The sequence below is a fragment of the Cetorhinus maximus genome, chromosome 7 (assembly GCF_964194155.1).
Source record: "Cetorhinus maximus chromosome 7, sCetMax3.hap1.1, whole genome shotgun sequence".
NCBI classification, from domain to species: Eukaryota; Metazoa; Chordata; class Chondrichthyes; order Lamniformes; family Cetorhinidae; genus Cetorhinus; species Cetorhinus maximus.
Genome location: NC_135885.1, coordinates 13,428,511 through 13,441,384, shown reverse-complemented (window position 1 = coordinate 13,441,384; position 12,874 = coordinate 13,428,511). Strand labels below are relative to the sequence as shown.

The following is a 12,874-nucleotide window of genomic DNA, read 5'->3' as shown; positions in this document are numbered from 1 at the left end:
AGCAGTTTTGATGGGAGGTAGTTCTGGCATCTCATTCTTCAAAGACATCGTGCAGACTGATTCTGATGAGCTTGAAGGGGAAGAATGAACTGGGTGTTTTAAGCAGGTAAAGAGAAAAAATGTGAAGTGGACCTGGGAATTGATGCTTCAGGCTGGCCCAGATGCTGACCCAGAGATGCCAAGAGTTATCAGGAGCTGAGTAATATCGTATAATAGATTCACAACACTTCAGATTATGCACCTCTGATTGGTGGTGGTGCTAACTTCCATGCTGTTCTACAGAACTGCTTTCAATGGCATGTGTAACCTAGATTTTTGGAGCAATTCTGCATGATACTTCCCAGTATGAGGAATCCTGAAATGTTAGGTCTCTACAGTAGTAGACAAATGTTCTCTACCACAAAGTGGGAAGGCTCATTTGTTTCATGGAGAGCAGCAGGTGAAAGGAGGTAGCACTCCATTCTCAACACTACACTGAAACAACAGCATGGCACTGAATATCACCAATCCGCTTTGAAGTTTCTATCTTTGCTCCCCCCACCCCCACCCTCCACCTTTTTCGTCCCATTTCCAAGTCAATATCTGCTTCTTGTTGATCCACTGCAATGCCAACATTCACTGACTGCCTTTGCTTTTCCCTTGTACAAAATCCAGGCGTGTCCTTGAGCATCTATTTGATGAGGTCATAGAGGTTAATGTCCTTGACAGCGGTGACTCTGCCCACTTGGCCCTGATGACAAGACCGGAACTTGGTGTAACGTTTACCAAAATACACTGCTGGTGCCTCGTTCAGTATTCAAAGTGTGCGTTCATGGATGCTGATACTTTGGTGAGTTCTGGCTTTCCCTTGGTAAGAAGTACAGCAGCACGGGGTGAGATGAGCTAATGGGGGGGGGAGCAGGGAGGGAAAGAAGAAAGTAAAATTTGCATGATGTGTACTCTGGGCTAGTGTTGGTGCTAAAATTGAGGAGCTGGGGTCAAAGGCGAATGCCAATGCCCTGCATACGGGCCATGTTGAAAAGAGGAACCCCAATAAATGGAGTGAATAGTGAGGTGATAGCAAGCTGAGTTTTAAAGGAACGTGGATCATTGAGATAAACATTAATCCTTTTATGTTCCTTCCTCTTCCCCATTTCCTCAGGTGCAGTACACCAGAGGTTAGACTCTGGGTAAATCCACGTGCAGGCCGTATCTATGGGAAATTAGAATGGATTTGAGCACAGCTGCAGCCCTCTGAGATCAGGTCCTTTGGGCTACTGCTGCTGGAGATTTGACAGTTTGACGGCTCTGATTGTTTTGCAAATGTTCTGGAGAGTTTGCAGAGTTTGAGTCGAAGATCTCACTTGGGCTTAATGTCTTTGGTCTTCCTCAGTCATTGAAAAGAGAGTCCCAGGGACAGGCCGTAACTCCCAGATTTGGCTGGAGTGTCAAGCGAGCGTTGCTAAAGGAGGTTAGGGCAGGGTGGAGGGGTACTGGGAATGCCCCGCTCATCTCATTGGAATGGCTATGCTGGGTCAGCAGGCATAGGCCTAGGTGGGGTCCCTTGGGGAAACCCCAGGAAATGCTGGCAGGACACAGTGGTGAGGTAGGCCCTTTTCCCTGTATGTGGGAGCCATTGATTTTTCCACCCCACCCCCCCCGCCCCCGGCCAGGCACAGATTAGGGGAATGCCTGATTTGGAAGGTTCAAAAGAGATAAGGATCCAAGCAATAAAAAATCCTGGGAAACACAGCAGCGATGCAGGGTCATCTAACTTTGTCCGACTTAGAACTAACTTCCCTTAGGCGCTCAGCTGAAGGGATGAATTATTTTAATCAGTTTCACATACACAGTAACCTCTCCAGTCTGGAAATCCAGTGTTCAGAAACACCAGTTATCCGGATATTTTTTGAGCAGGCTTGGATTTGCAACATGCGGCATCATCTTAGTATGGTCGTTTGGGAGCAGTAACATGGAAGATAACAATATTTGGATAAATAAAACAATTTTTATAATTGTTTTATGTTTTATTGCTGTTTTATGCCTCAGATAAATATTTATCTCCTAACAGTGTTTTCCAGATCTCACTTGTGGTTAGATAGCCTAACACCATTTTATAATCCAGAAAATTCCCAAATCCAGTTATGATGTGCTCCCAAACATACCGGACTGGAGAGGTTACAACGTATTTTATTGGGATATGTTTAAACCACTGCAATAAATGCACTGTGCAGTTACAAGTTAGTCACTTTTGAGCATCTAAACTGGAATGTCTGCTTCAAGCCTCTCACTCCCTCCCTCACTCTCTTTTTAATGTCACTTTACAGGTGTGTAATAACATTGATGACCTCTTTGAAAGAGAAGAGCTCTCTGCTGCCCCAGATCCTGGCTGGCCAGACTGCTTCAATACTGGGGTGTTCGTCTACAGGCCTTCCATTGAAACCTACAATCAGTTACTGCAGTTTGCCACTGAGAATGGTAGTTTTGATGGTAGGTCTAATCGCTGTCTCCTTCAGTCTCACTCATCTAGACTTTCACACTGTTAAAGGGACAGGACATGGAGGGATGACTCCAGTCTGGCTGGCCCCAAGCAGCCTTTGAAGCATTGGGTACCATTTCATGATGAGCATAACAAGTGAGGTTAATGGCGCCCACTATTATAACTGGGTAAATTGGACAGTAACCTTTGATATCTGCGGATGTGATTTAAGCATGGAAATCCATATGTTGCTGCCAGTGATGCCTTCTCCACAGATTGGAGGTTGCAGTCCTTGCTGAGAAGATTTGCACAGAAAACAAATGCCCTGGTGTAAACTTGCTGCACTTGCCCATTGGTTCCTAACCGTGCCTCTTCTGAGCCAGAAGACTGTCTTCATGTCCCATTCCAGGGCTTAAGCACAAAAGTTAAGGTTGTCACTCCCAGCACTGCATTGAGGAAGTACTGCACCATTGGGGGTGTCATCTTAGGGACGAGCTGTTAAACTTAGGCCCCTCTGGCCTTTCGGGTGGACATAAAAGCACCCATGCCACTATTTTGAAGAAAAGCAGGGAAATTAACCCTGGTGTTCTGACCGACATTTATCCCTCAGGCAACATCGCAAAAAACAGATTGGTCATTATCACAGTGAAAGCACTTCATTGGTTGTCAAGTGCTTTGAGACATCCAGTGGTTGTGAAAGGTGCTATACAAATGCAAGCCTGCCTGTCTTTTCTAACAATGGCTTAAAATGATGGTGTTAGTGCATTCTGGAGTGCTTTCAAACACCTCTGGCCCTGAAAAAAATTAATTTCACAAGTGTAGAGCCTGATCCCTCAAATTTATGTTGCAGATTTTAAAAGTTTTTATTTTATTTCTTCCATCAGTCTCTCTTATTTTTTTCCCCCTTAATCCCATTTTTCTTTCCCAATCTTTATTTCACTTTCTGCATGTCACTTAAATCTAATTTATATTTCCTGCTTTATGTTTCCTACTTTTAGACTGTGTGGCTCCGTGAGGATTCTTCACTCTGGTTGAAGAGCCTTGCTGTTTCTTGCCCTGTTCTCAGATGCTTTGCACAGGGTGCTGTGCTGAATCAGACACTGATTAGAGCAAGACTCCGCTCTAAGGCTATCCTTAATTTCTTTCGTTAGCCATTGTTGGGCCGCTTTTCCTATTGTGTTTTTGCGCCAGAAAGGAACATATAACTGTTGCAATGCATACATTTGTTCCTTTAAATATTAGCCATTGCCTATCCACCATCATGCTTTTTAATGAAGCCCCCCACCCAGTCTATCTTAGCCAACTCATGCCTCATACCTTTGTAGTTTCCTTTGTTTAGATTTAGGATCCTAGCTTCAGATCAGACTACTTCACTTCCCATCCTAATGAAGAATTTTATCATGTTATGGTCACCGTTCTGTCAAGGATCCTGCACAACAAGATTATTAATTAAGCTGTTCTCATTGCACAATAATTAATTAACCCCTTCTCACTGTTGCAGGGCTAGTGGTGATGCTCTGCAAGTTACCATTGTGACTTTTGTTTCTGGCGGTTTTCAGTAGCGGAACTTGGACGTTGCTTTTTGTCATAGAATTAAGCCTAGCATTAAGAATTCAGTTACAATTTTGGCTATTCAGATTTAGTTGGTGAATTCATTGCGGTGAGGAATGGCACAGCTTGGGCTTCTTATATTGGCAACAAGCATTGGATGCTGGATGCAGGGCAGAACTTCTCCTACATTGCTTCTGTGTGAAAGTGCTCACTAGGGGTAGGTGGTGGTGTGGTAATGTCACTGGGCTAGTATCTCGAGGTCCAGGCTAATGCTCTGGGTCCATGGGTTCAAATCCCAGCACAGCAGCTGGTGGAATTTTAAATTAATTAATAAATTCAATTAATTAAAAAAAAAATCTGGAACTGAAAGCTATAAAATAGTGTCCATGAAATTATCATCAATTGTTGTAAAACCCCATCTGGTTTTACTAATGTTCTTTTTAGGGAAGGAAATCTGCTGTCCTTATGTGGCCTGGCTTACAGGTGACTCCAGATCCACAGCAGTGCGTTTGACTCTTTACTGTTCTCAAGGGCAATTAGGGGTGGGTAACAAATGCTAGCAGTGACTCCCACACCCTTTGAACATAGGAACATAGAAAATGAACGCACGATTGAACTTTAAAAATCCATTATGAGCCTTCTGTATCCTACACTTCCATCGCTGGTCTGAGGGAGATGGCCAGTTTAATGTTAAACTGTTGACTTTGTGCAATGGCTTTAGGCTTGCTGAACAACTATCATTTTGAAATAAAGGCAAAAAGTGCTGGAAACGCTCAGCAGGTCTCGTAGCAGAGAGAGAAAAACAGAGTTAATGTTTCGGGTCAATGGTCTTTTATCAGAAGTGGGAACGGTTAGGGATGTAATAGGTTTTAAGCAAATGAAAGGGGGGAGGGAACGAAGGACAACAGAAGGGAAGGATTGTGATAGGATGGAAGGCAAGAGAGATTAAACGACAAAAGGGTTTCATGTGCAAGGTGAAAGGGGGTGGTAATGGGACAAGTAAAGCAACAAAAGAGGAGGTGTGAGGATAGAATGATGAAAAGCTGCTATCCAAAAGCAGAAAAAAGAGCACGAGAAAAGCCAACACCAGCAAAGAAAAAGGAAGCCAAATGGGGCAGAGTTTCCCATCTAAAACTGTTGAACTCAATTTTGAGCCTGGAAAGCTGTTAAGTGCCCAGTTGAAAGATGAGCTGTTATTCCCTGAGCTGGCATTGAGTTTCGTTGGAACACTGCAGGAGGTTGAAGACAGAGGTCAGAGTGGGAGCAGGGTGGAGAATTAAAATGGCTGGAAGCTCAGGGTCATGCACGTGGACTGAGGTGGAGGTGTTCCGTGAAGTGGTTACCCAGGCAGTGCTTGGTCTCTCCAATGTGAGACATATTTTGAGCAGTGAACACACTATATATTGAAATTGAAAGTACAAGTAAATCGCCGTTTCACCTGGAAGGAGTGTTTGTGGCCCCTGTACGGTGAGAAGGGAGGAGGTAAAAGGGCAGATGTTGCACCTCCTATGCTTGCATGGAAAGGTGCTGTGGGAAGGGCAGGGTATGTTGGGTGTGACTGAGGGGTAGACCAGGGTATTGTGGAGGAAATGGTCCCCTTGGAGTGCTGAAAGGTAGATGGTGGCAGAAATGGTGGAGGATGATAATAAGGCGAATACTGAGGCTGGTGGGGCAGAAGGTGAGGATGGGAGGGAGGGGAAGCGGTGAGAGCAATAGTGTGTGAAGTGGAATAGACATGGTTGAGGGCCCTGTTAGCCATGGGCGAAGGATGATTTTTGAACCTATCCAGAATTATTGTCTGAAGGGTTTAATCTGCGTACTTTAGTAAGACCGAGAATAGAAAGACAGATTTACTGTGCTGTTGCTATGGTGCACTGTCATAACACTGTTATCTAGGAGCTGGATTGAGAATTGATAAGTGAAACGAAAGTTTCAGCCTTGGCTCACTGGTAGCAGCCTTGCCTCTGAGTCAGAAGGTTGTGGGTTCAAGTCCCACTCCAGAGACTTGAACACATTAATCTAGACTGACATTTCAGCTCAGTACTGACCGAGTGCTGCTTTGGCAGAGGTATCAAATTTCAGATGAGGTATTAAACAGAGGCACCGTCTTGGGTCTGGGTTACACAACGCTATTTGAAGAAAAGCAGGGGTATTCTCCCCGATATCCTGGCCAATATCTAAAACCGATTAGCTGGTCAGTTATTTCATTCCTGTAGTGGACGTGTGAATTGGGTATGGGAGTTTCATACATTATAAGTGGCTACATTTTTTAAAGTACTTAATTGGATGTTGAGTGCTTTGGAATGTCTTGGGGCTGTGAAAGGTGCTATATAAATGCAGATCCTCCTTTATTGTGTGATCCTTGTGCCATATGGTTGTTCCTAACTTGTCCCCTCATTTGAATACTGGTGGTTTCTCATGATGTTGCCCATTGTAAGTGAGAATATTTATAAGCAGAAGTGTTATACCATGTGTTTCGCCTTGCTTTTAAATCGCAATGCGGTTTGTTATCAAGGTTTTCTTAAAGTCCAAATATACCACATCCAATGCATTTTCTTTCATCCATTCTATTGGTCATCGCTTTATCTTTGTTACACAGGAGCATCAAGAGATTTGGAACTGGGGGTGTGTATATGGAATTAAGAGCAAGATCAGCTGTGATCTAATTGAATGACTGAGCCAGCTAGAGGGGCTGAATGGCCGAGCTGACTAGAGAGGCTGAATGGCCGACTATTATGTTCCTCAAAGAAATCTTAGATTTACCCTGATCCTCGTTTCTGAAACCTGTTGGCTGTGTCAGATGACTTTTTTGTTTCTTCGTCTAGATATTTTAAAAACTTCACCTTTTTTGACCAGGGAATAATGTAAAAGGGAGGGAAAAAAAATTCCACCACTGTTCCAATATTGTTCTATATTTTGTTAATGGATATTCTAGAAATGCATTTCTTTTTCCCTCGCTGTTGTTTGCTCCTGTGGCGGCTTTCATGTCTTTTTCCTTTGTTCTGTACATTTAGGAGGAGACCAAGGCTTGTTGAATAGCTTCTTCAGTAGCTGGGCTACAAAGGATATCCACAAGCACTTACCATTCATCTACAACCTCAGCGGCATTGCCATATATAGCTACCTCCCTGCCTTCAAACAGTAAGTGTGGCCTTATCTATCATTATGTTAAGCAAGGCAACATTTTATAGCATGAAATGCAAATTTGTTGGCTTAATAATATGTAACAAACAATCAGGTCTCAGTATCTAACTGCATGGTCGCTTAAACTGCTACTAAAACAATAATACTCCTTTGCTGTCTGCACTGATGGAACTAGTAAGATAGGTGCAAATATGAATTATTTAAGCTGTTTTATTTTACAGACAGCATATAGATCTACAGACTACTGGTTATATTCTTCAACTAGGTTCAGATCTCAGTAGGTCAGGTAGCATGAGTGGAGTGTGGAGTGAGAAATAGAGTTAATGTTTCAGGTCTACAGGCCTGTAACCTAACTCAACCATTTGCTGTTTATTGTAGCTTGCTGAGCTACGCTGGCCCCTGGTCTGGCTGTGTCTTGATTTTAAAATTTTGCATCCCCGTTTACAAATTCTTTGAGCGCCTCACCTCTCCCAATCTCTGGCACCTCCTTCAAGATCCCTGTCATTGATTGCCGTGCCTTTGTCCTAGCCTCTGAAACTCCTTCATTAAATTTTTATGCCTCTCTACTTCTCTTTTTCCTCCTTTTAATAACAGTCCTTAAAACCTATCCCCTGACCTATTATTTCCTTATGCGGCTCTGTGTTAATCTTTATTTACGCTCCTACGAAGCACCTTGGGATTTTTAATTACCTTTTTAATGCCATATAAATGCAGATTGTTGCTGTAGCCAGTAATCCCTGTTGTTAGGCACGTACCTGAATGTGCAAACAGGAGGAAAATATTTTGAAGGACCTTTCTCTGCTTCCTCGCATTGCTTTATATTAAATGGGAAGAGTTGCGTTCTGACCAATGTTTAGAGAGGGGATAGGTGTAATGCAGATTTCAGCTTACTATCAGATAAGCCATGATCATCTTGAATCAGCTCGAGGAGCTGACTGCCCTACTCCTCCGTATGTTTGTAAATATTGGAACTTGATTATCTACCATTGCAAATATAATCATCCCTTTGGGTCAACAGGTTTCTGCAGTCTGCTGGTGCACTTGTATTTGATTATTTGGGGGTCACTGTAATTTTATGTAAAATGTTTACTTTTTTTTGAATCTCCGTTTACTGTGTAATAATCTCCTCCTCTTGCAGGTTTGGTTCTGCTGTGAAAGTGGTTCATTTCCTAGGACCAACCAAGCCCTGGCATCACACGTACAACACTCAGACAAAGTGTGTTATACTGGAGAACATGTCGCCCTCAGACTCCATGTTTATAGACTTTCTGAATTTGTGGTGGGACATATACACTACTTGCATTTTGCCTTTGTTGGCAGAAAACGGCGTTGTAGAGAAAAAGAGTGAACACCAGATGGTAAGTTTTTTTTAAAAAAAAGCGAGAACTCCTGCGTTTCACATCCTTGATAAATCCCAAAGTTCTTTACAATCAGTTACAAGGAAAAAGGACTTTTTGTGCTTTTAGATATTTTCTTAGGTACAGTGGCACTAATTAGCCCTGTAAGCAATTTGAGCATTTTTTTTTTATGTTTAGGAATTTGCCCGTGTGCCTAATATTTAATGAATAATGTATCCCAGGGGCGGAATTTTGCCCTTGGCGTGCGGGATCGGCGGGGACAGTTGGAAAGTTGACCGCCCCCCTGTGATCTTGATTTTACGCGGGTGGGCCAATTAAGAACAAGAACAAAGAACAAAGAAAAGTACAGCACAGGAGCAGGCCCTTCAGCCCTCCAAGCCTGCGCCGATCATATTGCCCGTCAGCTAAAACATTTTGCACTTCCGGGGTCCATATCCCTCTATTCCCATCCTATTCATGTATTTGTCAATCTGCCTCTTAAACACCACTATCGTACCTGCTTCCACCACCTCCTCTGGCAGCGAATTCCAGACACACTCTACCCTCTGCGTAAAAAACTTGCCCCGCACATCTCCTCTATAGTTTTCTCCTCTCACCTTAAATCTATGTCTCCTAGTAATTGACTCTTCCACCCTGGGAAAAAGCTTCTGACTATCTACTCTGTCCATGCCACTCATAATTTTGTAAACTTCTATCAAGTCGCCCCTCAATCTCCGTCGCTCTAGTGAGAACAATCCCGAGTTTCTCCGACCTCTCCTCATAGCTAATAACCTCCAGACCAGGCAGCATCCTGGTAAACCTCCTCTGCACCCTCTCCAATGCCTCCATATCCTTCTGGTAATGTGGCGACCAGAATTGCACGCAATATTCCAAGTGTGGCCTAACCAAGGTTCTATACAGCTGCAGCATGACTTCCCAGCTTTTATACTCAATACCCCTGTCGATGAAGGCAAGCATGCCATATGCCTTCCTGACTACCTAATCCACCTGCGTGGCCACTTTCAGTGACCTGTGGACCTGTACACCCAGATCCCTCTGCCTGTCAATGCACTTAAGGGTTCTGCCATTTACTGTATAATTCCTGCCTGTATTAGACCTTCCAAAATGTATTACCTCACATTTGTCCGGATTAAACTCCATCTGCCATTTCTCCGCCCAAGTCTCTAACCGATCTATATCCCGTTGTATCCTTTGACAATCCTCTTCACTATCTGCAACTCCTCCAACCTTAGTGTCATCTGCAAATTTACTAATTAGCCCAGTTACATTTTCCTCCAAATCATTTATGTATACTACAAACAGCAAAGGTCCCAGCACTGATCCCTGTGGAACACCACTAGTCACAGCTCTCCATTCAGAAAAGCACACTTCCACTGCTACCCTCTGTCTTCTATGACCAAGCCAATTCTGTATCCATCTTGCCAGCTCATCTCTGATCCCGTGCGACTTTACCTTTTGTACCAGTCTGCCATGAGGTACTTGTCAAAGGCCTTACTGAAATCCATGTATATAACATCCACTGCCCTTCCATCGTCGATCATCTTTGTCACTTCCTTGAAAAACTTGATCAAGTTAGTGAGACACGACCTCCCCTTCACAAAACCATGCTGCCTCTCACTAATACGCCCATTTGCTTCCAAATGGTAGTAAATCCTGTTACGAAGAATCTTCTCCAATAATTTCCCTACCACTGACGTAAGGCTCACTGGCCTGTAATTTCCTGGATTATCCCTGCTACCCTTCTTAAACAATGGAACAACATTGGCCATTCTCCAGTCCTCTGGGACCTCACCCGTAGCCAGTGAGGATACAAAGATTTCTGTCAAGGCCCCAGCAATCTCCTCCCTTGCCTCCCTCAGTACTCTGGGGTAGACCCCATCTGTCCCTGGGGACTTATCCACCTTAATATTCTTCAAGACGCCTAACGCCTCCTCTTTTTTGATCTCAACATGATCCCGCCCAGTGTGATAGGTGGCTTGGGAATGAGCACGAAGGGGCGGGCAGGGGCATGATGTCTGCTGGGTCCGATGGCAACCCGGAGGCCAATTCAAACGTGGCCGGGGCAGCCCCTGGAAGGCTGCCATGGAAGTAGGCAGAAGTGTTGCGAATGGAAACCGTAGCGGGTGGACACGGCAGGCCGGTGGGGCAGTTGGCCCCGTGTTTCTCAGACGAGGGCCTCGTGGCAGCGAGGAGAGAAGCCTTTGTCCTGGGGACTGGAGGAGGAGCCCCCTCACCCACTCCCACCTCGCCATAAAGGCCTGGGAGGAGGTGGCATCCAGGGTCAGCAGCCACGACGTGGTGAGACGCCCATGAGTCCAGTGCCAGAAGTGCTTCAACGATTTCCTGCGATCAGGAAGGGTGAGTACCGTGTTGGCATGGGTCACTTTGCAGAACAGTTAAGAGCTGCCCATTGCTGCCACCCACGTGGGCCTCAGATGTTAGATTGTGACTGGCAAATGTCAATGTGGCAGGAGCTGGCCAAGGGGGTGAGCCCTGGCTGCTTGGACTGAGTGCCTTGTGGCTCCAGGATCATGAATAGGCTGAGCCCTGTGAGGTGGGGTTCCTCAGGTGGGGTTGGCCAGGCTGCAATGGCGCTGCAGGTGGAGAATGGACTTAGGGCAGAGGAGCATTGCTATCAGGAGAAAACATCCCATAACAATGTTGAGAGGTCGCGAGCTGACAGGGGACCCCCACACCACCTCATCCTCACGTGATATGGGCAGGAGGCCCTGGAGCTGAAGAGGCGCCATGCACCTCAGTCAAGAGACTGTGGTGAGGTTGGGGTGCCAGAGGAAGGTAAGAGTGCAGTGCACAGAGGTGAGAATGTCAGTTATTACAACTATTCCAGTGTAGTTTCTATATTAATGTGAGCCTCAAACCTGGAATCCCCATTGATAATTGAAAGATGAGGGTACCATGTGCATATCTCTGTCTCATCAGGGTGCCAGGCTTGCACATTGACAGTTTCATGACTTAAATTAATGACATCTTCTCCCTTTTAGGCTCACCAGCAGCCGGTCATCATGAGCCTGAAGTCCCACCCCTGACCCCTGAGGACCACCATGTTCACCTCGCACCTGTGTCATGCCCTGTCTGTGAAGCAGGCACCAGTGCAGATACCAGCACCTCGGTGGGCATAACATCGCCGTGTAGTCTATCAGTGCACATTGGTGAGGGCACTTCACACTCAATTGAGGTGCAGGCAGAGGCAGAGAGTGCCCAGGGTGCTGGCAGTCGGAGGACTGCTGGGGACCAGGACAATGATCAGTCAATGGTTGATGATGGGTCTCTGGAGTCGTCCCTGAGGCAGCAGATGCTGGATGTCCAGCAGGGTGTGCGGGAGGATCTGGCGGACATACATGAGGATATGCGTGCCATGGTCTCCGTTGTGGAGGAGTCCACGCGGTGCATAAGCACTGCATTGACCCTCATGGCCGAGCGCACTGTCTCCTCCATGGACTGTGGTGACTCTCATGGAGAGGCTCCTCCAGGGACTCAGTCAGGGGTTCCTGAGGGTGTGCTTGGGCCTGCAAGCCCTCACACAGGCAATGACCTCAGCTGGTCAGTGACCGTGTGTGAGATGGATTGGGCACCCAGTATCCCAGCTAAATGCCCGTCCGTCAATGCAGGGAGGTCCAAAGTGACCTCACGTTGGCGCACGAGCTGCCTGTTGCCTCTGCGGGCACCTCTCGGGGCGCTCCAGATGACGGCAGCAGCTCCTCCGCCCCTCTGCCAGTGACCGTGGCACCTGATGAGGCTGCGGCAACTGGCGAGATGCCAGCCATGGCACTGGCCGCTCCCTCCCAGGCGGGGCCAGCACAGGCTCCACGGGCCAGAGGACACCCGCCAAGGTCATCAAGGCCAACAGGACAGCAGAGTCAGCAGGCTGTCTCCAATGCCAGTGCTAGCGAGGGGGGAGCACCTAGACATAGCACCTGCAAGAGAAAACTTAAAGCACAACACGGGCTTATCACGGGTAATATTTGGTTCCCCCATTTTTCTTTACTTTAATGGTGTGATGGAAAACAGGTTCATGTTAATTTCAGTAATGTTTCACATTCACAAGTAAATGAGATGTTATTTTGTGCTATTGGTCTCTGTTATGCTTCATTTGTTCTGCTGGTGCAGGATAGGCAATGATGTTATGATGGATATGTGGCCCCTGAAACTTTATTGCAAAGCCACAGAATGTAGGTTGTTGACCAAGGAACTGATCCTGTCAGGGATCGAGTATGGAGCCTGCAGCCCTGGCATGTGGTGGTGGTGGTTCTTATTTGGTAGTCCAGCTGAAGGAGCGTTGGACCAAAGCGTCCCGGGTATCCCTGCCTCCCTGGAGGTTACCCAGGTCTGTCTATGCCCTGTG

General features: G+C 46.0%; 1 protein-coding gene across 7 annotated transcripts in view; it reads left to right on the top strand.

Moving 5' to 3' along the window:
- gyg2 (glycogenin 2) overlaps positions 1 to 12,874 on the top strand; it is a 126,253-nt gene that overhangs the window by 46,070 nt on the left and 67,309 nt on the right. For all 7 annotated transcript variants that reach the window (XM_078545076.1, XM_078545073.1, XM_078545072.1 and 4 more), the window contains exons 3-6: positions 655 to 829; positions 2,307 to 2,469; positions 7,024 to 7,150; positions 8,292 to 8,511. In XM_078545076.1, the coding sequence (XP_078401202.1) occupies positions 655 to 829; positions 2,307 to 2,469; positions 7,024 to 7,150; positions 8,292 to 8,511 (685 nt within the window). The remainder of the gene's footprint in view (positions 1 to 654; positions 830 to 2,306; positions 2,470 to 7,023; positions 7,151 to 8,291; positions 8,512 to 12,874) is intronic.